A 27,892-nucleotide genomic window follows, 5' to 3' on the forward strand; every position below is an offset into this window, starting at 1 on the left:
CCAATATTAATATTTTGGTCTTCCTTTGAAGTGAGAGAAGCTTTTTGAGAGTTTCCCTTTGATGTGTAGATGGTTCCCGCTTCCCCTGCCCTGGCTCCAGACTAACTACAGGGTGTATGCAGACACAGACTATTGAAGTGTAAGTAGGGCTTGGGCCAAGTGTGCACTCCCATCCTGACAGTGATGACCCATCTAGGACACCTAAGGTCTCTCTTATGTGTGGCTCTCAAGGAGGAACTTTCTAAAAGTCGCATTTTCAAAATTGTAATTTAAAATTGGACTTCATCATGAAAGAGAATTGTTTATTACAATTCTAAAGACACTGAACATGAACTGGTGACCTGCTCCCTTTTGGAAATGATCACTTATAAAATGCCTTAAGGAGGTCTTGGGAAAGGCAGGCCTACAGTAGTGAGAAACAAATATAAGAGTTTTTTCACTATCAGGACATTTAAAACTTAAAAATACATGTTCTACTTTTTATATTCACTATGCCCTGCCCTCTGGGCTGTCCAAAGCTTACTCTAGGAGTGGGTCATGTGCATTAAAAATAAAGGTTTGGGCCTAGCAAAAGGTTAGTTTGCCACGTTAAAATGGTCATTTAAAACTGCACACGGACCTAAACATAATTAAAGGGCTACTTAAGTGGGTGGCGCAACCAGTGCTCCAGGCCTACTAGTAGCATTCAGTTTACAGGCCCTTGGCATAGGTAGTGCCACTTTATTAGGAAATTACAAGTAAAATAAATATGCCATTTGGGCATTTGTTAATTCTACCATGTTTTAGGGAGCAAGCACAAACACTTTAGAACTGGTTAGCAGTCCTAAATCCAGCAAAAATTGAAGTCAGCAAAACAGCAGGATGGAAGGCAAGTTATGGGAGAACCATGGCAAGGATGTCAAGTCTAATATCCATGTTGTATGCTGTGATGGGTCAAAATAAAATGCAAAGGACAGCTGTTAGAAATGGGGTCTTTGGTTGGCAGTCAGGTTACCCCCTGTCCAAGCAAGGACCCTCAAGGACCCTCAATCTGGTCAGGGTAAAAGAGAATCACTCTCAACTGATCCTTGCTTACCCCCTTGCTGACCCCCTTGGCAGCATGGCATGAGCAGTAGGCTTAACTTCAGAGTGCTGGGTTTAAGGTATTTGTACCAACACACACACAGAGTAACTTAATGAAAACACTACAAAATGATGCAACACAGGTTTAGAAAAATTGAAAATATTTATCTAAACAAAACAAGACCAAAATGACAAAAATCCACAATACACAAGTCAAGTTATGAACTAAACAGCAAAAAGAGTCTTCATGTAGTTTAAAACACAACGCTAATGCTGTTAGCGTGAAAATGTACCTTGGGTGCGTCAAAAATAACCCCGCATGGGCGAGTGTGCATCAAAAAGGGCTTGCGATGCATTGTTTTCACTCATGAGCGATACCTTGCGTCATTTCTCCTTCAGTCGAGTCTGCGTGCGCCATTTCCACTTTCCAGAGGAGAGCGATAAGTTGATTTGAACCGCACTCTCGGATCCAGGCAGGCCTTGCGTCGTTTTTACACGCCCAGCGGTGTTTGCTTCGGAAATCCAGCCACACGATGATCCGAAAACCATGGAGCCCGGGTTGCGATCTCACCAGCCTCCATCAGCGATGCTGCGCGTCGTTTCCCCAGCCGCGGGCATCGACCTTCCTGTTGCGTTGCAGGTGAGCATTGATTTTTCAGCCGCAGATCGGAGTCACGTCAATCTTTTCCCTGCACGGCGGTCAGTGCGTGGATTTCTCACTCTTGGGCTGCCAACTACTCCTTTTAGGGTCCTAGGAACTGGATGGGCACCACTTGGCAGAGTAGGAGTCTCAGCAGAGACTCCAGCTGCTGGCAGAGAGAAGTCTTTGTTGTGCCTGAGACTTCAAGCAACAGGAGGCAAGCTCTAAATCAAGCCCTTGGAGAGTTCTTCACAAGAAGGAAGGCAACACAAAGTCCAGCCTTTGTCCTCCAGCACAGGCAGAAGCAGCAACTGCAGGATAGCTCCACAAGCACGGTCACAGGCAGGGCAGATCTATTCAAATTGTGAGCTCAGAGACCCAAAACTCCACATGTTTTTCCGCTCCCAAAGGGAGTCTACACTTTATTCATATTTAAAGGTAGCCCCCATGTTAACCTATGAGAGGGACAGGCCTTTCAACAGTGAAAAACAAATTTAGCAGTATTTCACTGTCAGGACATATAAAATACATTACTATGGGCCTCATTACAACCTTGGCGGGCGGCCGTGCCCATTTTGACATCCCCGCTGGGGAGCCGGCTCCTAATGGAGCCGGCGGTGTTGCGGCCGTGCGACTGGTGCAGTTGCACCCGTCGCACTTTTCACTGTCAGTGAAAAGCAGTGTAGTGCTGTGCCTGGGGGCCCCTACACTGCCCATGCCAAGTGCAGGGGCCCCCAGGGGCCCCGCGACTCCCCTTCCCACCAACCTTTCCATGGGGGGTCTCTACCACTATGGACAGGCTGGCGGGAAGGGAACTCGTAATCCCCTGGGCAGCACTGCAAGCAGCGCTGTCCTGGTGGATTAAAACCACCGGGACAACCATGGCGGTAAACCGCTAGTCCCGGCGGTGAGACCGCGGTGCTTCTGCCACGGTCGTAATCCCGAGATTGTACCGCCAGCCACTTTGACCGCCAGGGTTGCAATGAGGCCCTATATGTCCTACCTTAATCATACACTGCACCCTGTCCTCTGGGCTACCTAGGGCCTACCTTAGGGGTGTCTAACATGTAATAAAAGGGAAGGTTTAGTCCTGGCAAGTGGGTACACTTGCCAAGTCAAATTTACAGTTAAAACTGCACACACAGACACTGCAGTGGCAGGTCTGAGACATGATTACAGAGCTACTTATGTGGGTGGCACAACCAGTGTTGCAGGTCCACTCGTAGCATTTGATTTACAGGCCCTGGGCACTTATAGTGCACTGTAGGAAAGTACCATCTTGCCTGGCATGTTACCCCCATATTTCACTGTATATATGTTGTTTTAGTTGTATGTGTCACTGGGACCCTGCAAGCCAGGGCCCCAGTGCTCATAAGTGTGCCCTGTATGTGTTCCCTTTGTGATGACTAACTGTCTCACTGAGGCTCTGCTAACCAGAACCTCAGTGGTTATGCTCTCTCTTTGCTTTCCAAATTGTCACTAACAGGCTAGTGACCAATTTCACCAATTCACATTGGAATACTGGAACACCCTTATAATTCCCTAGTATATGGTACTGAGGTACCCAGGGTTTTGGGGTTCCAGGAGATCCCTATGGGCTGCAGCATTTCTTTTGCCACCCATAGGGAGCTCTGACAATTCTTACACAGGCCTGCCACTGCAGCCTGAGTAAAATAACGTCCATGTTATTTCACAGCCATTTACCACTGCACTTCAGTAACTTATAAGTCACGTATATGTCTAACCTTTACCTGGTAAAGGTTGGGTGCTAAGTTACTTAGTGTGTGGGCACCCTGGCACTAGCCAGGGTACCCCCACATTGTTCAGGGCAAATTCCCCGGACTTTGTGAGTGCGGGGACACCATTACACGCGTGCACTATACATAGGTCACTACCTATGTATAGCGTCACAATGGTAACTCCGAACATGGCCATGTAACATGTCTAAGATCATGGAATTGTCACCCCAATGCCATTCTGGCATTGGGGCGACAATTCCATGATCCCCCAAGTCTCTAGCACAGACCCGGGTACTGCCAAACTACCTTTCCTGGGGTTTCACTGCAGCTGCTGCTGCTGCCAACCCCTCAGACAGGTTTCAGCCCTCCTGGGATCCAGCCAGGCTTGGCCCAGGAAGGCAGAACAAAGGACTTCCTCAGAGAGAGGGTGTTACACCCTCTCCCTTTGGAAAAAGGTGTCAGGGCTGGGGAGGAGTAGCCTCCCCCAGCCTCTGGAAATGCTTTGATGGGCACAGATGGTGCCCATCTCTGCATAAGCCAGTCTACACCGGTTCAGGGATCCGCCAGCCCTGCTCTGGCGCCAAACTGGACAAAGGAAAGGGGAGTGCCCACTCCCCTGACCTGCACCTCCCCTGGGAGGTGCCCAGAGCTCCTCCAGTGTGCTCCAGACCTCTGCCATCTTGGAAACAGAGGTGCTGCTGGCACACTGGACTGCTCTGAGTGGCCAGTGCCAGCAGGTGACGTCAGAGACTCCATCTGATAGGCTCTTACCTGTGTTGCTAGCCTATCCTCCTTCCTAAGTAGCCAAACCTCCTTTTCTGGCTATTTAGGGTCTCTGCTTTGGGGAATTCTTTAGATAACGAATGCAAGAGCTCATCAGAGTTCCTCTGCATCTCTCTCTTCACCTTCTGCCAAGGAATCGACCGCTGACTGCTCTGGACGCCTGCAAAACTGCAACAAAGTAGCAAAGGCGACTACTGCAACCTTGTATCGCTGATCCGGCCGCCTTCTCGACTGTTTTCCTGGTGGTGCATGCTGTGGGGGTAGTCTGCCTCCTCTCTGCACTAGAAGCTCCGAAGAAATCTCCTGTGGGTCGACGGAATCTTCCCCCTGCAACCGCAGGCACCAAAAGACTGCATCACCAGTCCTCTGGGTCCCCTCTCAGCACGACAAGCGTGGTCCCTGGAACTCAGCAACTCTGTCCAAGTGACTCCCAAAGTCCAGTGACTCTTCAGTCCAAGTTTGGTGGAGGTAAGTCCTTGCCTCCCCACGCTAGACTGTATTGCTGGGTGCCGCGTGATTTGCAGCTGCTCCGGCTCCTGTGCACTCTTCCAGGATTTCCTTTGTGCACAGCCAAGCCTGGGTCCCGACAGTCTAACCTGCAGTGCACGACCTCCTGAGTTGTCCTCCGGCGTCGTGGGACCTTCTTTTGTGACTTTGGGTGAGCTCCGGTTCACTCTTCCTCGTAGTGCCTGTTCCGGCACTTCTGCGGGTGCTGCTTGCTTCTGAGTGGGCTCCTTGTCTTGCTGGACGCCCCCTCTGTCTCTTCACGCAATTGGCAACATCCTGGTCCCTCCTGGGCCACAGCAGCATCCAAAAACCCTAACCGCGACCCTTGCAGCTAGCAAGGCTTGTTTGCGGTCTTTCTGCATGGGAACACCTCTGCAAGCTTCTTCATGACGTGGGACATCCATCCTCCAAAGGGGAAGTTCCTAGTCCTCTTCGTTTTTGCAGAAACCACAGCTTCTACCATACGGTGGCAGCTTCTTTGCAACCTCAGCTGGCATTTCTTGGGCATCGGCCCACTCCCGACTTGAGTGTGACTCTTGGACTTGGTCCCCTTGTTCTACAGGTACTCTCGTCTGGAAATCCATCATTGTTGCATTGCTGGTGTTGGTCGTCCTTGCAGAATTCCCCTATCACGACTGTGCTCTCTGGGGAACTTAGGTGCACTTTACACCTACTTTTCAGGGTCTTGGGGTGGGCTATTTTTCTAACCCTCACTGTTTTCTTACAGTACCAGCGACCCTCTACAAGCTCACATAGGTTTGGGGTCCATTTGTGGTTCGCATTCCACTTCTAGAGTATATGGTTTGTGTTGCCCCTATACCTAGGTGCTCTCATTGCAATCTATTGTGACTGTACATTGCTTGCATTGCTTTCTATTGCTATTACTGCATAATTTTGGTATTGTGAACATATATCTTGTGTATATTTGCTATCCTCATACTGAGGGTACTCACTCAGATACTTTTGGCATATTGTCATAAAAATAAAGTACCTTTATTTTTACTATATCTGTGTATTGTGTTTTCTTATGATATTGTGCATATGACACCAGTGGTATAGTAGGAGCTCTGCATGTCTCCTAGTTCAGCCTAAGCTGCTCTGCTAAGCTACCTTTTCTATCAGCCTAAACTGCTAGACACCTCTTCTACACTAATAAGGGATACCTGGACCTGGTGCAGAGTGTAAGTACCCTTTGGTACTCACTACAAACCAGGCCAGCCTCCTACATTGGTTGCGCAGCGGTGGGATAAGTACTTGCAACTACTTACCACTTTGTCATTTTGTACTTTTCGTAAGAGAAAAATATACAAAACAAGTTCAGTGTATGTACACCTAACCAAAAAGTTTTGCTTTTCTCCTCTTACTCTATTGCTAAGTGCTGAAAAGTACCTCTAAACTTTCAAAAAGTTTCTTAAAAGTTGAAAACGTTTTTTTTTTCTGTTCCTTAAAAAGTTCTGAAACTTTTTCGTTCTTTTTCTGTCCCTTAAACCTTTTCTATCATGTCTGGTACAGGTCAAACTCTGGATCTGGCCAGCACAGCTTATGACCACCTTAACTGGAAAGGTGTAAGGAGTCTCTGCATTGATAGAGGTTTAGGGGTAGGGAAGAATCCCTCTAGAGAATTGTTAGTTAATATGCTCATAGAAAATGATAAGGCCATAGCTGGCACATCAGGTGACAGATTAGCTGATGGTTCACACTCTGATTCTGGGGTAGCCCCAGCAAAAGTGTTAGATGGGAACCTTCCCAACCTGCCCCTTAGCAGGCCACCTAGCATGGCTGGTACTAATATGAGTTCTCATCACAGTAGGGAGGTCACTCCTTTAGGCCAGGTTGTTAGAGTGCCATCTGTTAGGGACAGGTCTCCCTCTGTCCATTCACACCCTTCTTCTGTGTCTAAGCATGCCCAACCCACCCACCCTGATGGCAGAGTGTTAGAAAGGGAACTCAATAGATTGAGAGTGGAAGAGTCCAGGCTGAAGCTTAAAAAGCAACAGCTGGATCTAGACAGGGAAGCATTTGACTTAGAAAAAGAAAGGCAGAGGTTGGGGGTTGGACCCCATGGTGGCAGCAGCAGTATTACAGATAGTAATCCTGTAAAAGAGCATGATTCTAGGAATCTGCACAAGATAGTTCCCCCTTACAAGGAGGGGGATGACATTAACAAGTGGTTTGCTGCACTTGAGAGGGCCTGTGTTGTACAGGGGGTCCCTCAAAGGCAGTGGGCTGCTATCCTATGGCTATCTTTCAGTGGAAAGGGTAGGGATAGGCTCCTTACTGTAAAAGAAAGTGATGCCAATAATTTTACAGTTCTTAAGAATGCACTCCTAGATGGTTATGGCTTAACCACTAAACAGTACAGGATCAAGTTCAGGGAAACCAAAAAGGAGTCTTCACAAGACTGGGTAGACTTTGTTGACCATTCTGTGAAGGCCTTAGAGGGGTGGTTACATGGCAGTAAAGTTTCTGACTATGAAAGCCTGTATAACTTAATCCTGAGAGAGCATATTCTTAATAACTGTGTGTCTGATTTGTTGCACCAATATCTAGTGGACTCAGATCTGACCTCTCCCCAAGAATTGGGAAAGAAGGCAGACAAATGGGTCAGAACAAGATTGAACAGAAAAGTTCATACAGGGGGTGACAAGGATGGCAAGAAGAAGGATGGTAAGTCTTCAGACAAGGGTGGGGACAAATCTAAAAATGAGTCTTCATCAGGCCCACAAAAACACTCTGGTGGGGGCAGTGGGTCCAAATCCTCTTCTAATCAAGTAAAGAACCCATGGTGCTATTTATGTAAAGTAAAAGGCCATTGGACAACTGATGCCAGTTGTCCAAAGAAAAGCACTACGCCTCCCACTACCACAACCCCTACTGCTACTCCTAGTGCCCCTAGTAATAGCAGTGGTGGTGGGAGCAAACCTACTAATAGCCAATCCAAGGGAGTAGCTGGGCTCACTTTTGGTAATTTAGTTGGGGTTGGTCTTGTTAGGGAGACCACAGAGGCTGTGTTAGTCTCTGAAGGTGCCATTGATTTGGCCACCTTAGTTGCTTGTCCCCTTAATATAGATAAGTACAAGCAACTTCCCCTAATAAATGGTGTTGAGGTTCAGGCCTACAGGGACACAGGTGCCAGTGTTACCATGGTAATAGAGAAACTGGTCCACCCTGAACAACACCTACTTGGTCACCAGTACCAAGTGACTGATGCTCATAACAACACTCTTAGCCACCCCATGGCTGTTGTGAATCTCAACTGGGGGGGTTACTGGTCCAAAGAAAGTTGTGGTTGCCTCAAATCTACTTGTAGACTGTCTACTAGGGAACGATTTAGAGACATCAGATCCCAGTTTCCCAAAGAAAAGCACCAAGCCTCCTACCACTACAACCCCTACTGCTACACCTAGTGTCCCTACTAATAGCAGTGGTGGTGGGAGCAAACCTACTAATAGCCAATCCAAGGGAGTAGCTGGGCTCACTATTGGTAACTTAGTTGGGGTTGGTCTGATTAGGGAGACCACAGAGGCTGTGTTAGTCTCTGAGGGGGCTATTGATTTAGCCACCTTGGTTGCTTGTCCCCTTAACATGGATAAGTACAAGCAGCTACCCCTAATAAATGGTGTTGAGGTTCAGGCCTACAGGGACACTGGTGCCAGTGTTACAATGGTAATAGAGAAACTGGTCCACCCTGAACAACACCTACTTGGTCACCAGTACCAAGTAACCGATGCTCATAACAACACCCTTAGCCACCCCATGGCTGTTGTGAATCTCAACTGGGGGGGGGTTACTGGCCCAAAGAAAGTTGTGGTTGCCTCAGATTTACCTGTAGACTGTCTATTAGGGAATGATTTAGAGACATCAGCTTGGGCAGAAGTGGAGTTGGAGGCTCATGCAGCAATGCTGGGCATTCCAGGGCATATTTTTGCTTTGACCAGGGCTCAGGCCAAAAAGCAAAAAGGACAGGGTGACTTGGATCCTGGAACAATGGACCAAGTGCTCCCGAAAGCTAGGGTTAGTAAAGGTAAAACACTACCTACTATCCCTCCCTCTACAGTGGATTCAACTTCTGAGGAAGAAGAATTTCCACCCTGTGCAGAACCTACACCAGAGGAGCTGGAAGCAGATACTGCTGAGCTTTTGGGTGGAGGGGGGGCTGCCAGGGAGGAGCTGAGTGTGGCACAGCAGACCTGTCCCACACTAGAGGGTCTAAGACAGCAAGCTGTCAAACAGCAAAATGGGGATGTCAGTGACTCTCACTGAGTTTACTGGGAGGACAACCTCTTGTATACAGAGGCAAGGGACCCAAAACCTGGAGCTGCCAGGAGATTGGTTATTCCCTTGCAATACAGAGTTCCTCCTAACTCTAGCCAACGGCATTCCCTTGGCTGGACATTTGGGACAAATGATAACTTGGGACAGGCTTGTTCCCTTGTTTCATTGGCCTAGAATGTCAGAGGACACAAAGGAATTTTGTAAGTCCTGTGTTACCTGTCAAGCCAGTGGCAAAACAGGTGGCACCCCAAGGGCACCCCTTATTCCACTGCCTGTGGTTGGGGTTCCCTTTGAAAGGGTAGGGGTTGACATAGTTGGCCCCCTTGACCCTCCTCCTGCTTCAGGCAATAGGTTTATCTTGGTGGTAGTGGACCATGCCACAAGATATCCTGAAGCAATTCCTCTAAGGACCACTACAGCTCCTGCAGTGGCAAAGGCCCTACTGTGAATCTTTTCCAAGGTTGGCTTCCCAAAAGAGGTAGTATCAGACAGGGGTAGCCACTTTATGCCTGGTTACTTAAAGGCCATGTGGAAGGAATGTGGTGTAACATACAAATTCACCACACCCTATCATCCACAAACAAATGGACTGGTTGAGAGGTTTAATAAAACTCTCAAAGGAATGATAATGGGACTCCCTGAAAAACTCAGGAGGACATGGGATGTCCTGTTACCTTGCCTCCTTTTTGCTTACAGGGAGGTACCCCAGAAAGGAGTGGGCTTCAGCCCCTTTGAACTCCTATTTGGACACCCTGTAAGAGGTCCTCTAACACTTGTAAGGAGGGTTGGGAACAACCTTTAAAAGCTCCTAAGCAAGACATAGTGGACTATGTACTTGGCCTAAGATCCAGAATGGCTGAGTATATGAAAAAGGCCAGCAAAAACCTTCAGGCCAGCCAAGAGCTCCAAAAGCAATGGCATGACCAGTAGGCTGTTCTGATTCAGTACCAACCAGGGCAGAAAGTGTGGGTCTTGGAGCCTGTGGCCCCAAGAGCAGTCCAAGACAAATTGAGTGGTCCCCACATTATTGTTGAGAAAAAGGGAGAAGTCACCTACTTGGTTGACTTAGGCACTGCCAGGAGTCCCCCTTAGGGTGCTCCATGTCAATCGCCTGAAACCCTACTATGACAGGGCTGATCTCACCCTGCTCATGGCAACAGATGAAGGACAGGAAGAAGAGAGTGACCCTCTCCCTGATCTCTTCTCTTCCACAGAACAAGATGCTCTAGTGGAAGGTGTAGTGTTGGCAGATTGTCTTACTGCTGAGCAGAAAGACCACTGCATAAATCTCCTGGGTCAGTTTTCTGAGCTCTTTTCTACTGTGCCAGGCACCACTTCTTGGTGTGAGCACACTATAGATACTGGAGACAGCTTGCCTGTCAAAAGTAAAATCTATAGGCATCCTGACCATGTCAGAGACTGCATAAAACAAGACGTTCAGAAAATGCTTGAACTGGGAGTGGTTGAGCACTCTGAAAGTCCATGGGCCTCTCCTGTAGTACTTGTACCCAAGCCTCATTTCAAAGATGGGAAAAGAGAAATGAGATTTTGTGTAGACTACAGAGGTCTCAACCAGGTAACCAAAACTGATGCTCACCCTATACCCAGGGCAGATGAGCTAATAGATACACTGGCATCTGCCAAGTATCTAAGCACCTTTGATTTGACTGCAGGGTATTGGCAGATCAAGTTATCAGAGGATGCTAAAGCAAAAACTGCATTTTCAACTATTGGAGGGCACTACCAATTCACAGTAATGCCCTTTGGTTTGAAAAATGCACCTGCCACTTTTCAGAGGTTGGTGAATACAGTCCTGCAAGGGTTGGAGGCTTTTAGTGCAGCATATCTAGATGATATAGCTGTCTTTACCTCCAACTTGGATGATCACCTGGTCCACCTGTGGAAAGTTTTGGAGGCCCTGCAAAAGGCAGGCCTCACTATCAAGGCTTCAAAGTGCCAGATAGGGCAGGGGAAAGTGGTTTATCTGTAGGTGGAGAACAGATTGCACCACTTCAGGGGAAAATCCAAACTATTATAGATTGGGTTCCCCCCACAACTAAGACCCAGGTATTACAGGAGGTTCATAAAGAACTATGACTCCATAGCAGCCCCTCTTAATGACCTCACTTCAAAGAAAATGCCTAAAAAGGTATTGTGGAAAGCTAACTGTCAAAAAGCTTTTGAGGAGCTGAAACAGGCCATGTGCTCTGCACCTGCCCTAAAAGCCCCTGTTACTCCAAGGAATTCATTGTCCAAACTGATGCATCTGAATTAGGGGTAGGATCAACCTGTTGCTTTTATCAGCAGGAGGTTGACCTCTAGAGAAAAGTGTTGGTCTGCCATAGAGAGGGAGGCCTTTGCTGTGGTCTGGGCACTGAAGAAGTTGAGGCCATACCTGTTTGGCACTCACTTCATTGTTCAGACAGACCACAAACCTCTACTTTGGCTAAAACAAATGAAAGGTGAAAACCCTAAATTGTTGAGATGGTCCATATCTCTACAGGGAATGGACTATACAGTGGAACATAGACCTGGGAGTACCCACTCCAATGCAGATGGACTCTCCAGATATTTCCACTTAGACAATGAAGATTCATTAGGTCATGGCTAGTCTTATTGTCCTTCGTTTGGGGGGGTGGGGGGGGTTGTGTAGGAAAGTACCACCTTGCCTGGCATGTTACCCCCATATTTCACTGTATATATGTTGTTTTAGTTGTATGTGTCAATGGGACCCTGCCAGCCAGGGCCCCAGTGCTCATAAGTGTGCCTGTGTGATGACTAACTGTCTCACTGAGGCTCTGCTAACCAGAACCTCAGTGCTTATGCTCTCTCTTTGCTTTCCAAATTGTCAATAATAGGCTAGTGACCAATTTCACCAATTCACATTGGCATACTGGAACACCCTTATAATTCCCTAGTATATGGTACTGAGGTACCCAGGGTATTGGGGTTCCAGGAGATCCCTAAGGGCTGCAGCATTTCTTTTGCCACCCATAGGGAGCTCTGACAATTCTTACACAGGCCTGCCACTGCAGCCTGAGTGAAATAACGTCCACGTTATTTCACAGCCATTTACCATTGCATTTAGGTACCTTATAAGTCACCTATATGTCTAACCTTTACCTTGTAAAGGTTGGGTGCTAAGTTACTTAGTGTGTGGGCACCCTGGCACTAGCCAGGGTACCCCCACATTGTTCAGGGCAAATTCCCCGGACTTTGTGAGTGCGGGGACACCATTAGACGTGTGCACTATACATAGGTCACTACCTATGTATAGCGTCACAATGGTAACTCCGAACATGGCTGTGTAACATGTCTAAGATCACGGAATTGTCACCCCAATGCCATTCTGGCATTGGGGAGACAATTCCATGATCCCCCGAGTCTCTAGCACAAACCCGGGTACTGCCAAACTACCTTTCCCGGGGTTTCACTGCAGCTGCTGCCAACCCCTCAGACAGGTTTCTGCCCTCCTGGGGTCCAGCCAGGCTTGGCTGAGGAAGGCAGAACAAAGGACTTCCTCAGAGAGAGGGTGTTACACCCTCTCCCTTTGGAAAAAGGTGTCAGGGCTGGGGAGGAGTAGCCTCCCCCAGCCTCTGGAAATGCTTTGATGGGCACAGATGGTGCCCATCTCTGCATAAGCCGGTCTACACCGGTTCAGGGATCCCCCAGCCCTGCTCTGGCCCGAAACTGGACAAAGGAAAGGGGAGTGACCACTCCCCCGACCTGCACCTCCCCTGGGAGGTGCCCAGAGCTCCTCCAGTGTGCTCCAGACCTCTGCCATCTTGGAAACAGAGGTGCTGCTGGCACACTGGACTGCTCTGAGTGGCCAGTGCCAGCAGGTGATGTCAGAGACTCCTTCTGATAGGCTCTTACCTGTGTTGCTAGCCTATCCTCCTTCCTAAGTAGCCAAACCTCCTTTTCTAGCTATTTAGGGTCTCTGCTTTGGGGAATTCTTTAGATAACGAATGCAAGAGCTCATCAGAGTTCCTCTGCATCTCTCTCTTCACCTTCTGCCAAGGAATCGACCGCTGACTGCTCTGGACGCCTGCAAAACTGCAACAAAGTAGCAAAGGCGACTACTGCAACCTTGTATCGCTGATCCGGCCGCCTTCTCGACTGTTTTCCTGGTGGTGCATGCTGTGGGGGTAGTCTGCCTCCTCTCTGCACTAGAAGCTCCGAAGAAATCTCCCGTGGGTCGACGGAATCTTCCCCCTGCAACCGCAGGCACCAAAAGACTGCATTACCGGTCCTCTGGGTCCCCTCTCAACACAACAAGCGTGGTCCCTGGAACTCAGCAACTCTGTCCAAGTGACTCCCAAAGTCCAGTGACTCTTCAGTCCAAGTTTGGTGGAGGTAAGTCCTTGCCTCCCCACCCTAGACTGCATTGCTGGGTACCGCATGATTTGCAGCTGCTCTGGCTCCTGTGCACTCTTCCAGGATTTCCTTTGTGCACAGCCAAGCCTGGGTCCCTGACACTCTAACCTGCAGTGCACGACCTCCTGAGTTGTCCTCCGGCGTCGTGGGACCTTCTTTTGTGACTTCGGGTGAGCTCTGGTTCACTCTTCCTCGTAGTGCCTGTTCCAGCACTTCTGTGGGTGCTGCTTGTTTCTGAGTGGGCTCCTTGTCTTGCTGGATGCCCCCTCTGTCTCTTCACACAATTGGCGACATCCTGGTCCCTCCTGAGCCACAGCAGCATCCAAAAACCCTAACCGCGACCCTTGCAGCTAGCAAGGCTTGTTTGTGGTCTTTCTGCGTGGGAACACCTCTGCAAGCTTCTTCATGACGTGGGACATCCATCCTCCAAAGGGGAAGTTCCTAGTCCTCTTCGTTTTTGCAGAAACCACAGCTTCTACCATACGGTGGCAGCTTCTTTGCAACCTCAGCTGGCATTTCTTGGGCATCTGCCCACTCCCGACTTGAGTGTGACTCTTGGACTTGGTCCCCTTGTTCTACAGGTACTCTCGTCTGGAAATCCATCATTGTTGCATTGCTGGTGTTGGTCGTCCTTGCAGAATTCCCCTATCACGACTGTGCTCTCTGGGGAACTTAGGTGCACTTTACACCTACTTTTCAGGGTCTTGGGGTGGGCTATTTTTCTAACCCTCACTGTTTTCTTACAGTACCAGCGACCCTCTACAAGCTCACATAGGTTTGGGGTCCATTTGTGGTTCGCATTCCACTTCTAGAGTATATGGTTTGTGTTGCCCCTATACCTAGGTGCTCTCATTGCAATCTATTGTGACTGTACATTGCTTGCATTGCTTTCTATTGCTATTACTGCATAATTTTGGTATTGTGAACATATATCTTGTGTATATTTGCTATCCTCATACTGAGGGTACTCACTCAGATACTTTTGGCATATTGTCATAAAAATAAAGTACCTTTATTTTTACTATATCTGTGTATTGTGTTTTCTTATGATATTGTGCATATGACACCAGTGGTATAGTAGGAGCTCTGCATGTCTCCTAGTTCAGCCTAAGCTGCTCTGCTAAGCTACCTTTTCTATCAGCCTAAACTGCTAGACACCTCTTCTACACTAATAAGGGATACCTGGACCTGGTGCAGAGTGTAAGTACCCCTTGGTACTCACTACAAACCAGGCCAGCCTCCTACATGCACTGTACTAGGGACTTACTAGTTAATCAAATGTGCCAATCATGGATAAACCAATTACATACATGTTTTGTATGGGAGAACATGCACTTTAGCACTGGTTAGCAGTGGTAAAGTGACCAGAGTAACAAAAACAGCAAAAACAGAGTCCAGCACACATCAACAACCTGGGAAATAGAGGCAACAATTTAGGGGAAACCACGCCAAGGATGAAAAGTCTAACAACAGCTGAACATATCAGAGAAAGAAATGGTCCAACCAAAATTCCCTCTAAGTATATTTAGGAATAGTTAGGCCAGAATACCCATTGAAAAGTAGTGTTTTTGGTTTCTTAATAACCGTGGCATTGTTTAACACATCTTCACAAAATCTAGCCATACCTCAAGGCATATGGCAATTGAACAAACCAATGTATAGATATATGTGTAGCTTTGGTTAGTCAGAGTTTCAGTTTTCTAAATGGGACCGGAGATGTATATCCTGTCATTAATAGTGGATTCACAAATCTGCTGTGCTGTGACTGGCTGGCATTCGCACAAACATTTTTGTTTTAGCCACGATTACCCAACATTTTGCATTGAGCATCCTGTTAAGAAAAATAATATGGAACACCCAGCATTAAAATTAGTAGAATAATGTTTTTTATGACGTAATTCAGAAATGTTGTGCATATTTGTGAACCTTAGTCTCTCCCTGAGTCCTGTCAATCTTCTGGGCGTCTTGATTTTTATAAATTCCTTAGTGAGAGCTAGCATCAAGCCATCTTGGTTTTCTCAGTGATGTGTTCTTTTAGGTCGAGGTCGACATCCAATTTGAATTAAAGTGATCTGGGATTGGGTGACATGCGGGATGTAGACTTTTATATTAACAATATGAAAACAGTTTCTGAAAAAATGAATCTTTCATATGAAATATACTAACCAAAGCAGTGACTGGACAGTCTTGTCAGTTATGTGGCTCTCTAAGCCCCTCCTCCAAATGTATCCACAAATCATACGAACAACATATGAACAACACCCAGGTTATGCACTGTAGTGCATCGAATTGCACTGTAGACAACCAAATGGACCATGTGGAGACTTTGCTAAGGCCTTCATCAAATTAAACAGAATTGCACTATATTTTTTATCAAATGTTTTAAAAAAACAATTACAGCACCAACCCAGATGCCGTTGGGCAGCCATAGTCTCAGGCCAGAGCAGCACCTACTATACTACTCCAATATTCTCCAGCCATGGCTGCCACATGCAAATATCACTGTCTTGTAACTGTTTTGTCCTTGCAAACCCCACACTTCAAGCTACAATACCTCCTCTCCTACCACTACTTTAAGCTACCCTATCTCATCTTCTACCACCACTTCAAGCTACCACACCTCCTGTTCCAGCAGCACTTCAAGCTACTGCACCTCCTCTCATACCACTACTTCAAGCTATCTTACCTCCTCTTCTACTACCACTTCTAGCTACCAAACTCCTCTCCTACCACTACTTCAAGCTACCTAACCTGCTGTTCGACCACCATTTCAAGTTACCACACCTAGTCTTGTACCACCACTACAAGCTACCACACCTCCTCTCCTACCAACACTTCAGGCTACCTTGGCTCCTTTTCTACAACCTCTGGCAGTTGTTCTTTCAATCCATATCTTCATTCAGCAACTAGCTGCAGTCACTCCCCTCACCTCTCACGCCTTGAATGTTTTTGTTTGTCATTTTTCTTATAGTTTTCTTCAGACTTATTCCAGCCCAAAATGGGATGTTTCTTTTATGCCCCTTTTCTGGTAGATGGCTACAATTAGCTTTCCTCACTACAATCACACAATTACCTTCAACCCAAAAAGGCCAATTGTCCTTTTCCTGCTTCAAGTATTACTGGTCAGACATATACGCTTTTTACTCCAGACTGATTCTTTTGACTAGGTAACAAATGACGTCAGACCTGTGTTGAGTAAGTGTAGATTCAAAAGATGTTTTCTGATTTATAAATGTCCACGTTTACACCAAATAAACACAGCTGTCATTTAGAGACCAGGGCAGCAGATACTACCTATGTCTTGTGCTTGCTATCCCTGGCCCTGCATTAGCTATCACTGTTCTTATGGTCATGAAAGCAGAGGCAAAAAGAAAAAGTGAACAAGACTCTAAAATGCCTCACTCTAGTTTCCTGCCCTTGTTCTTCCTCAAACTGCGCTATCATGTAAAATGATTTGTGAACTAGTCTCCTTTCTTTATAGCTGAGGATATGACATTGTTTTTTAAGTCCTACATCTTTGTTGTACTGCACAGTAAAACCATAAAAAGTTACAAATCGCTTTCCTTTATTTTTCCTTTTCAGAAACCATGATGTTTCTCCTGCTACTTATGTTTTTGGCTGTGGGAGGTTTGTTGTACATTTTAAAATGTAGTTTATTTTCTATCAACTGATTTGCTGAATTAAATATTACATCTTTCAGGTACAACTGTATGCAGATATTATCTGTAACATGGGTGTCAGACTGTGAAGTATGGGAAAGTGTTACAATTCGTCACAATTAGGCTGAGTGTCTCTTCTATTTCTCCATGAAGTCTAACGCAGATATTGCCCTGGAAGGACTGTCTCCACAGTGTCATTAGGGGTGGGATCAATGATGCCATTCAGAGGGACCCCATTCAGTTTAAAACCTATGGCTATCCGTGAGGTATTGGGGCCACACATCACATTCTAGACGGGCCCTATGATTTTTCATTATGTAACTAATCAGTGGCACCTGAGGGTTAAACTGTGATGCGTAAGTTCATTTTTGGGCATGTGTAGACAAAAATTGCATTATGTATCTATTAGAAGTATACTGCGCTTGTAGCTGAAGCATTCAACGATACAGAATACACTGATGTTTAGATATTAAGGACTGTAAACTCAAAATAGTCTTGCGATTCCAAGTTCTGGATCACCATAACAAAGAACTCCAGCGTGGGGTTGTACCAGTCAAACATATTCCTCTTGTGATAAGGGTCCTGAAAAGTCATCAGTGTGGCACTTCTGCAGTCTCTCTTTTTACAGGTCCCTTGATTTAATGGCACAACCATTGCACCAATATTTTTTAGGCCCTGGCAGCGCATTCAGTACTCCATATTTACAAAGCAACGAATTTGCCCAATCCATCACTTTTTGTACGCCTGTGTCGGAAAATACCTGCACATTAACCGGCTTCACAACGCTTTTAATGGATGGAGGGTAGACATGCCTTTGTAAAATCTCACAACTGGCGCAGTGATATTTACGAGTTTGGCATAATGTGATGCATCTTTTAGATGTGTCAGGATAAGTCTGTAAAGCGTCACAATTCCCAGGCATAGAAAGTGACACAGTGGAACAGTCACTCAACTAGTAGTAGGCCTACACATGTAACAATCCTGTTGTGTGACCCCCTGACCAAACTGAGACCATGGCACCTATGTTATCATCATCCACTGCAGCAATTCAATATGACACTGTGTACTCAATGTAAGGGACAGTGCAGGATAGCCACAAATCCATAGGAGAATGGATCCCCAAGTCCAGCCAAGAGTATTACAAACCACAAAAGATAAGTACACACAAAAGGTAGGTAACAAATGAATTGCCACTTTACATTACAGCATTTACTTCTATCTACTCACAAGGTACGTTTTCCATCATTTCACACTCTATTACATTAGTCCCCACAAATTAGGCCAGCTGCAGCAGTCAGAACCGACACATCACCTCTGTTTTTTTATGCATTGTTAAAGTTGCGCTTTCAGTAAGCCCAGGTTCCGCAATGCACCTCTTTTGGGGCAGATGTGTTACAGCATCCATCTTACAAATGCGTCAGAATTTATGATGCTCCTTGAAAGCTTGTGTAATGATGCACCATGCCATAAAAATGGTGCACACATCTCACTAGATTCTGTCATAGTCCAGTCAAGTGTTTTTGACGCACCACTGCCACAAGGCAGCAATGAGTTACTTCTTGTAAATATGCCCCTGAGTTTTTTTTGGAACAGATGCATTCTTATAACCTCACCTCCTCCTCCTTTCTAAATGTTGATTGGTTGGGGGAGCTACCGGTGTTACCAAGTCCTGCAAGCCCTGCCTCTTTAAACAGAGGCACTGCCTTTCTATTTAAGATGAAGACTGTCAGTTATGCAAATGCTTGCTCATACAGTCATTAGCTAGAGTGAGGGCCTGAATTCAAGCTCTCACCTTGGCTAATGGTATGCTTGGCATATGTGCATGTCATGTGTTGGAGGGAGCCTGAGCAATCACTGTTCTTCCACATGCAGTGTAAATGTAATGGAGCAATGGCAGCATTATTCATGAAAAGCAAAGAGGTTTGCTCTCACACTTGCACATTCAAGTATTCTCCACAGCACTCCCTCAACTGCTTAATGCCTGAGGCGACTGCCTAGTCCCAAACACGAACAGAGGTGGCATGCACCAAGGCCAGATAATCAGAATTTGTCAATTATGACAAATTGTGATAGTCCCTACTGCTGCCTTGTTCCCTTACAATGTCTAAGGTGGAAGTGAAGCCATAGAAGAAGATATTTTGAGATTTGAAAGCCCCTCTAAACACAGGGAACAGTTTCCTGTTGAAGCAGAGTGCGTTTGAAGCTGGTCCTCACTTTTTAAAACTACAAAGATGTTGTTACCCTCCAAATCTCCAATAGTTAAAATAAAATTGCAAAACGTTTGCAACTTCGCTCACCTGACCTGCCAACTCACACGAAGCCACTGTGTGTCAACTGATTTTGTTTCCATTCACCGTCGCCTTAAGTGTTGTGGGTCCATTTTAGTTAGTCACTTTGGCACAGTGGTAGCTTAGCTTAGGCTTGCGGTCTGTGCCCATTTACCCAGTTATCATGCTTTGTTGTTTTTATTCATTTTATTTTTCCAACACCTTTAGTGGTATTGTTTTAATTTCATTATCAGCCGGTATTCTGCGAAAGCCTCATTATCTGCGTTATGGATGACATACTTTACATGTTCTTTTCTTCGGAATCAAAAGAGCGGAATGCGAGACACACAGTATAATATTTTCTATCAGCGGCTCCAAGATTGCATTAACAGTCCAGTGCTTAGGTGCATATTCACGCCAGTCTTCTGAACATGAACATAAACATGTCTCCTATAAAAACATCTTGTAGGACAAGGGCATTAGAGGGGGGTTCCAGACAGAATTTCCATCCTGCACCTGGATACTCTCCGGGGTGATAAGCTGTGCTTTACAAATCCCATGGTTGATTGATCCATGCTGCATGCTGGGTTTCAGCACACCTGAGCTTTTGTGTCTCCATGGATCCTGATCTGGAGACTGGTGGCCTGTCCTTGTACCAAGGTAACAGGGGTGGGGTATGCTTCTCATGGACACTGTATGGACAGATTTGGCTTATGTTGCCATGCTCTCGCTTAGTGGCAAATGATTAGGCTTTTAGGTAAGAATTGTATTTTTTTTTCTTCATTATCCTAATCATTTCAGTTCATGCACTTTACCATAGATTGCAATCTTTTTAATAAATGTATTGAAAACCATTTCCATCTCTTTACTTGCCTATGTGTGTGTATGAGTCTTGTATGTGGAGAGAAAAGGGTAAGGCTTGTTTACACCAAAATTTCCCTGAGGGGTCTTCAGAGTTCCATGCAAGGCTGTCACAAATCATCATTACCAGTTGGGTTTTGTTGAGGTGAGCCAGGAGGGTGGGCCGACAGCTGTGAACTGGTAAGGGAGTGACTCAGTCGTCTACAGCACAGAGGTGCTGATGCCCCAAATCCAGCAGCCTTGTTGCTATGCGAGAGTCCTTATGACAGGAGCTGAATACACATGGGGGCAGGAAAGACAGCTGGAAAGTACTGCTCAGAGCGGGGTTCCAACTCTATTTTGGTGGCTGTAAGCATCCGATGCCCAAAAAGGGGTGTCAGAACACCCAAGGGCATCAGTGACAGACTCAGTGACCCTTTTTTAGTGTGAAGAGGTCATGAGGGGCTTTGTGGATAGCCCAGTGCTTCTTAGGTAGTTGTAGGTATGAGGTCCCTTCCCAGCCAAGGCACCGCCCCCTCCTCACACTGCAAAATAGTTTTGCAGGTTGCCAGGTCTGCCACATGTAAGCCAGACTAGTCCTGAGGCCAACCAGCCACTATCCTGAACACCGTGCTCCCCCCCCGGGCCCCTCTTGTGATCCTGCAGACTCATATGCCCTGTAGAAATATTTTGTCTGTTAAAAATGGGGCCTTTCCTTTGGTTGGCAGTCAGGGTACCCCCTGACCAAGCAAGGACCCTCACCCTAGTCAGGGTAAAGCAGAATCACACTCAGTTAATCCCCGCTCACCCCCTTGGTAGCTGGGCACAAGCAGGCAGGCTTAACTTCAGAAGCAATGTTTAAAGTATTTGTACCAACACACACAGTAATATAGTGAAAACCACACCAGTTTAGAAAAATAAGCAATATATATCTAAATCAAACAAGACCAACATGACAAAAATCCAACATACACAAGTTCAAATATGAATTGTCAAAAGAATAAGGCCCTCCATATGACATTGGTGGTAACTCCTGCTTACCGCCATGTTGAGTGCTGCCAACATACCGCTGCCACATTATTATGACACACACATAGCAAACCGTCACTATACAGCCACACACATAAGTGGCCAGTGTTAAACTGGCCGTACCAAAACCCACACCGTTACACCAGCAGAACTATGCCCACAGCAATATGACCCACAAATCACCACAGCGGACATTCAACAACGGTGAACCATTGGCGGTACATACCGCTGCGCTCAAAATACACATACACATACAAAACAACACTACATTCGACAATTCAAATAACACAAACCTGACACCCATACACACACCAGACCCACACACCCACACCACTATAAAACACACACCCACATTACCCACATCCCTTTACAACTAATACAAATTGCCACTAGAAAGAGACACAGCAAGAGCACCCACACAACCAGAACCACATACCACCATCACCCATACACCATCCACGCACCTCACAGCACACACCCCAACACATCAACCCACACACCCTCACACACACCACTCAGACTACACCCATAGCACCACAAAGACACCCCAGGTTCTCAGAGGAGGGTCATGGTGGAGGAAATCATCCGGGTAGAGCCACAGCTATTGGGATCAGAGGTGCAGCAGACATCCATTGCTAGGAAGATGGAGCTATGGAAGAGAATCGTGGACAGGGTCAGTGCTGTGGGACAGCACCCCAGAACAAGGGATGACATCAGGAAGAGGTGGAGCGACCTATGGGGGAAGGTACATTCCGTGGTTGCAAGGCACCAGGTAGCTCTACAGAGGACTGGCGGTGGATCCCTATCTCTTCCCCCACAACTTACAACATGGGAGGAGCAAGTCTAGAAAATACTGCATCCTGAGGACCTGGCAGATGTAGCAGGAGGACTGGAATCTGGTAAGTCAAATCTCTATTACTATCACCCACCCTACCTGAATGCCATCACATACCCCCACCCTTAACCTCACTCCCATCACTCCATCATCTCCCACACACTCCACTATCACAACCCACCTCTCCCAATACCAAACCCTGCATGCAACACCAAGGCATGGACACCCATCACACACCTGCATGGAAACCCATCACGAAAGCATGCACACCTGAGACAATCACCTAGCCAACCAAATCACCACTCACACAAGCCTAAGCTGCCAGGGCAATCACAACCTAACAGGGAAACACACCCATGCACAAGATGGCACACACAGGAACTATAACACTGCATTTACATCCCACAGGTCCCCCACTCAACGTCACCGGAGAGGAGGTGCCAGCAACATCCAGTCCTCCCCCCCCAGGAGCCACAGGAACTACAGGCCACCAGCACTCCCCACCTGCAGAAGGAGAACCACCCCGCAAACGGTCCTTGCAATCCAGGCAGAAGCCAGAGAACATTGCCAAGACCCCCGCCAGAAAATTAGACTCTCCTGATTGTCACCCTTGTATCCCACTCTGTCACCCTGTCCACCTTGAACTGCCATTGCTCTCCTTCCTATGCCCCCTTGTACAATGCATTGAGTCTGTCAAGTGATTGAACACTGTATTTGTTTAACAATCTGTAAACTTTGCAATTCAACTGTACTGCAATGTATACATATGTATGACCTGTAGTTTGCTACAGTCAATACACCAGGAGCCAGAGTGGGGCACAGATATCTGTAAATAGGCATGTCAAAGGGTACAGTAAGTGGCCAAAGTAGTGGGAATATCAGCCAGCCAGTGAACATTTACAATACAATACTGCAATGGAAGGTGAAGTTACAGTGTCTTACCTGTGTGCCACTGGAAGTACTGTTGAATGATTGCTGTTCTATTGTCCACATCCTCATCCTCTGCCTCATCTTCGTCACTGTCCACAGGCTCCACTGCTGCCACATGCCCTTCTCCAGCCTCATCCTCCTGCAGAAAAGGCACCTGGCGACGTAAGGCAATATTGTGCAACATGCAACATGCCATGATGATCCGGCACACCTTCTTGGGTGAGTAGCACAGGGAGCCACCTGTTAGATTGTGGCACCAAAACCTGGCCTTCAGGAGGCCAAAGGTTCGCTCTGTAATTCTTCTTGTTCGCCCATGTGCCTCATTGTAATGTTTCTCTGCCCTGTCCTGGGATTCCTCGCTGGGGTCAGTAGCCATGACAGGTTGGGGTAACCAGAGTCACCTGCAAATACCGAGGGATACCTGTTAGCCATACACTAACCCTTCGGGCCAACACCATACCCATACACCAGCAGATACTGGGTGGGGACCATGGGCTCACCTATTAGCCACACCCTGTGCCTCTGGTGTTGAGCAATCACATATGGGATGCTGCTATTCCTCAGGCTAAAGGCATTATGCACAGACCCAGTATACTTGGTATTGTCATGGGAGATTTACTGGTCTGCCAGGCACACTATCTGCACATTCATGGAGTGAAAGCTCTTTCGATTTCTGAATACCTGTTCATTTTTCCCGGGGGGGGGGGAAATGCAAAGGCAATATGTGTACCATCAATAGCCCCATTAATGTTCGGGATATGTCCCATTGCATAGAAATCAGCTTTCACTGTGGGCAAATCCTCCACATGGGGGAAAACAATGTATCTGCGCATGTGTTTCATCAGGGCAGACAACACTCTGGTCAGCACTGTTAAGAACATTGGCTGAGACATTCCTGCTGCCAAGCCCACTGTCACTTGTCAAAAAATGGAGCACTGATAGGACTTGCACAAGAGGGGGGATCCCAGTGGGGTGACAGATAGCAGAGATTAGGTCTGGCTCCAATTGGGTGCACAGATCTTGGATTGTGGCCCTATCAAGTCTGTAGGTGAGGATAATGTGCCTGTCCTCCATTGTTGCCAAGTCCACCAGGGGCCTGTACATGGGGGGATGTCTCCATCTCCTATTCATCCACAGCGGTTGTAATCTAGGGGATAAAACGATGAGCATCTGGTCAGTACTCAACATTTACAAATTGTACAGTGCATTGCATGTTGTGACAGAAACAGGATGTTGTTGTATGAGGCAAAATGGTGCCTATGTGTGCAGTGACGCAGTTAGGTGCCATGGCCTGCCCCCCCTGAAATGGCACCCGCCTGTCCTATGTGGATGGACATGTGGAAATGAGGTAATGCCGTTGACGTTGTGCGCCGTTGCAGGACCGCCATGCAAATCCTCATTGATTGTCATTGGGCCCTATGGGTTACAGTAGCCAATGGAGATGTACGCCGGTGGTGAAGGTTTGCACCGACGCAGGCATGACTGTCATTTTCTATCTGTTCTCACACTTGCTACCTGACGTTCAACAGGAGAGGACCTACACTGTAAGTGCTGCTGTGACCTGTGCCTGGTACTGACCATGGCTCGAGTCACTGGGGAAAGGGCTGCTGCTTTCACCACTGCGGAGTTGGAGAGTCTGGTGGATGGGGTCCTACCCCAGTACCGAATGCTGTATGGGCCTCCAGACCAACAGGTGAGTACACTGTGAGTATGATGCATGGGGCATGAATGCATCGAGTGCTGTATGAGAGGGCCTTGTGTAAGGAGGGGGTGGTTGAGGGGTCCTGGGCAGCGTGCTGCATATATCGTGGGCAATGTATGTGAGTAAGGGGATGGGAGGTATATGGTGGGTCATTAGTGTAACAGGCCGGACGGTAAGACTGATACCTTTTTTCTATGTGTATTTCCTCGGTAGGTCAGCCCCCATCAGTAAAAGGGTATATGGCGTGCCATCGCCAAGGATGAGCAGACCCTGGGGGTCTACGGCAGGCGGAGCACCCACTGTCGCAAAAGGTGGGATGACCTGAGATGCTGGGCATGGAAGACGGTGGAGGCCCAGCTGGGGATGGCCTCCCAACGAGGAAGGTGTGCCCATCGAACCCTGACCCCCCTGATGGCCCGCATACTGGCGGTGGCCTATCCAGAGATGGATGGGCGCTTGAGGGCATCACAGCAGCCACATGGGGGAGAGCACAGGGCCCCAATATACTACTTGCGCATGGTGGGGTGGTCTCCGGGTGGGGGATGTGGGTCTGTTGGTGCCCCTAGGCCAGGCCGGACATTGCAGGGTAGGTTCCATGTTGGGCAGGGGCTGGTGGACTCCAACTCCAACCAAGCTAGTGGGCATCCACTACTGGGCAGGGCTCTGTGGGGCTCAGGTATGCTGCAATTGGGGTTAGGTATTCCTGTCCATGGCCTGGTGACTAGCATTGTGACTGGTAGTGCTTTGCCTAGTGCGTAGGGATGTTCCCTGTGTGTGAGTGTGTTGTGTACGCCAACGGTGGTGTTGTTGCTGCCATTGACCAAGTGTATCCTCTGTCTATTCCCTCTCCTTTTGTTTTGTCATCCTGTCCTTATGTGCATTAGCAACATCTGGCGGAGAAGCAGAGGCACCGTCGATGGAGGGAGCTGCATCCCACATGGCCATGGAGGCTGAATCCACTGATGGGGAGGGCACCAGTGGGACGTAGGGCGAGGGGAGCACCACGACGGAGACAGGAGGGGACAGTTCAGAAAGTGATACCTCCTCCGATGGAAGCTCCATAGTGGTGGCGGACACCTCTGTGTCCATCCCAACTACAGGTACAGCCACCACCCCCATACCAGCACCTCCCTCCCAGCAGCCCGTCAGCGAGTTTCCCGTGCCCGCTCACCCAGGAGGATAGGCATCTCCTTCGCCCCAGGCACCTCAGGCCCTGTCCTAGTTAGCCCTGCTACCCTGTGTGAGGAGGCTATTGACCTCCTGCGATCCATCTCTGTTGGGCAGTCAACCATAGTGAATGCCATCCAGGGGCTGGTAGGGCATTTGCAACAAACCAATTAATTCCTGGAGGCCATTCACTCTGGCATGGCGGCCCAACAGAGATCAATCCAGGCTCTGGCCTCCTCCCTGATGGCAGCCATTGTTCCTGTCTCTAGCCTCCCCCCTCCAACTTCCTCTGCCCAGACCCGTTCCCCTGAACCTCAACCTATCCCAAGCACACATTCAGACCAGTGTGCACCCAAGACAACACACAGGAGTGGCTCATGCAAACACAAGCACCACACATCATCCCACAGGCACTCACACAAACACCATCCAGATGCAGACACACCAACATCCACTGCTTCCACTGTGTCCCCCTCATCCTCGTCGTCCACCTCCTTCCCAGTAGCATCTCCACTCACAACTGCATGCACTACATCCTCATCCACTACCACCAACACACCTATCACTACACGCCCCTCACTGACAGTAACCATTCCCACATCCATGCACACTTCCCCAATGTCCTCTCCCAGTGTGTCTGTTCCCCTTCCTCCCAGAGTACACAAACGCAAGCACTCAGACACACAACAGCCATCCACCTCACAACAGCATCCAGCCCATGCACCTGAACCCAAGCACAGCAGACAGACACCTCCAACAACCGCTTCCTCTTCCTCCACACCCAAACCTTCACCCTCTTCCCACCCCAGTGTCCCTAAAAAGCTTTTCCTCTCCGCCGTTGACCTCTTCCCTACCTCTCCCCCCCGTCCTTCACAGCGAGCCCGGGTGGGCAGAACCCAGGCTAGCACCTCCGCCACCCATTCCACGGCCACAGCAGTTTCGACAGCTACTGCAGGTGTGAGAGGCTCCAAGGTAACACCCATCAGCACTGCCAGTGTGCCTGCACCAGCTGCCAAGAGGAAGGGCAAGGATGTACCACCAGCTGCCAAGGGGGAGGATGTACCACCAGCTGCCAAGGGGAAGGATGCACCACCACATGGCAAGGGCAAGGAGGCACCACCACATGGCAAGGGCAAGAGCAAAGAGCCTGTAGGCAGGAAGGACAGGAGGCCTGGTGCTGGGACTGAATCTGAACCACCAACAGCAACCGTGGCGCTTCAGCCATCCGAGGCTGCAGGGGAAGAGCTGGAGCCTCACCCCACCACAGCCTGCACCGCCAGCAGCATCACCGCCAGCAGCATCACTGCCAGCAGCACCGCCACCAGCACCGCCAGCAGCACTGCCACCTGCACCGCCGCCAGCAGCAGCCCCAGTGGGCAGCCATCCGAGGCTGCAGGGGAAGGGCTGGAGCCTCTCCCCACCATTGGCAGGGCCTACACCAGCGCTGGCACTGCTGCCACTGAGCAGCCGTCGCTGCCGGCGGGCAGTGTTATTCCTGCCTCCATGGACTGTAATGCATCCTGACCACTGCAAACCATGTGGGTGTAACACCCAGGTGAGTGACTGTGACCTTGGACTCACCAAGATCTGCATCACAGGGCATGTTGCCCCCTCCATAACCAGTGGAAGAAGGCATTCACTCACCCCCTCCTTGCCAGGATGAAGCACACTGGGCACAAGGCCCATCCAGAACCAGTGGAAGAAGGCATCCACTCACCCCATCCTTGCCAGGATGAAGCACACTGGGCACAAGGCCTCCTCCAGAACCAGTGGTGAAGCCATCCATTTTAGAGACTGTGGTCTTGCACTCCCCAGGACCAAGCAGTGGGCAGACCACCCACTTGAGAGACTGTGGCCTTACACTCCCAGGACCAAGCAATGGGCAACCCACCCACTTGAGAGACTGGGGCCTTGCACTCCCCAGGACCAAGCTGTGGTCAGCCCACCCACTTGAGAGACTGTGGCCTTGCACTCCCCAGGACATCGCACAGGGCATGTAGACCCCTCCAGGACCAGTGGTATTGTACTGTCTTCTGGCTGAGGTGCCCCCCTACTCCCTATCCCCTTAGGGTGCCTGTGT

At 48.3% G+C, this 27,892-nt stretch overlaps 1 protein-coding gene across 2 annotated transcripts in view; it reads left to right on the top strand.

Moving 5' to 3' along the window:
* LOC138287441 (C-type lectin galactose-binding isoform-like) overlaps positions 1-27,892 on the top strand; it is a 115,990-nt gene that overhangs the window by 14,059 nt on the left and 74,039 nt on the right. Inside the window, exon 2 of one of the 2 annotated variants that reach the window (XM_069227865.1) lies at positions 16,966-17,010. In XM_069227865.1, coding sequence (XP_069083966.1) covers positions 16,971-17,010 — 40 coding nt within the window. In that variant the 5' untranslated portion in view covers positions 16,966-16,970. Of the gene's footprint in view, positions 1-16,965; positions 17,032-27,892 lie in introns of both variants that reach the window. The other variant, XM_069227864.1, reaches the window with a different exon arrangement.

The sequence above is a fragment of the Pleurodeles waltl genome, chromosome 4_1 (assembly GCF_031143425.1).
Source record: "Pleurodeles waltl isolate 20211129_DDA chromosome 4_1, aPleWal1.hap1.20221129, whole genome shotgun sequence".
NCBI classification, from domain to species: Eukaryota; Metazoa; Chordata; class Amphibia; order Caudata; family Salamandridae; genus Pleurodeles; species Pleurodeles waltl.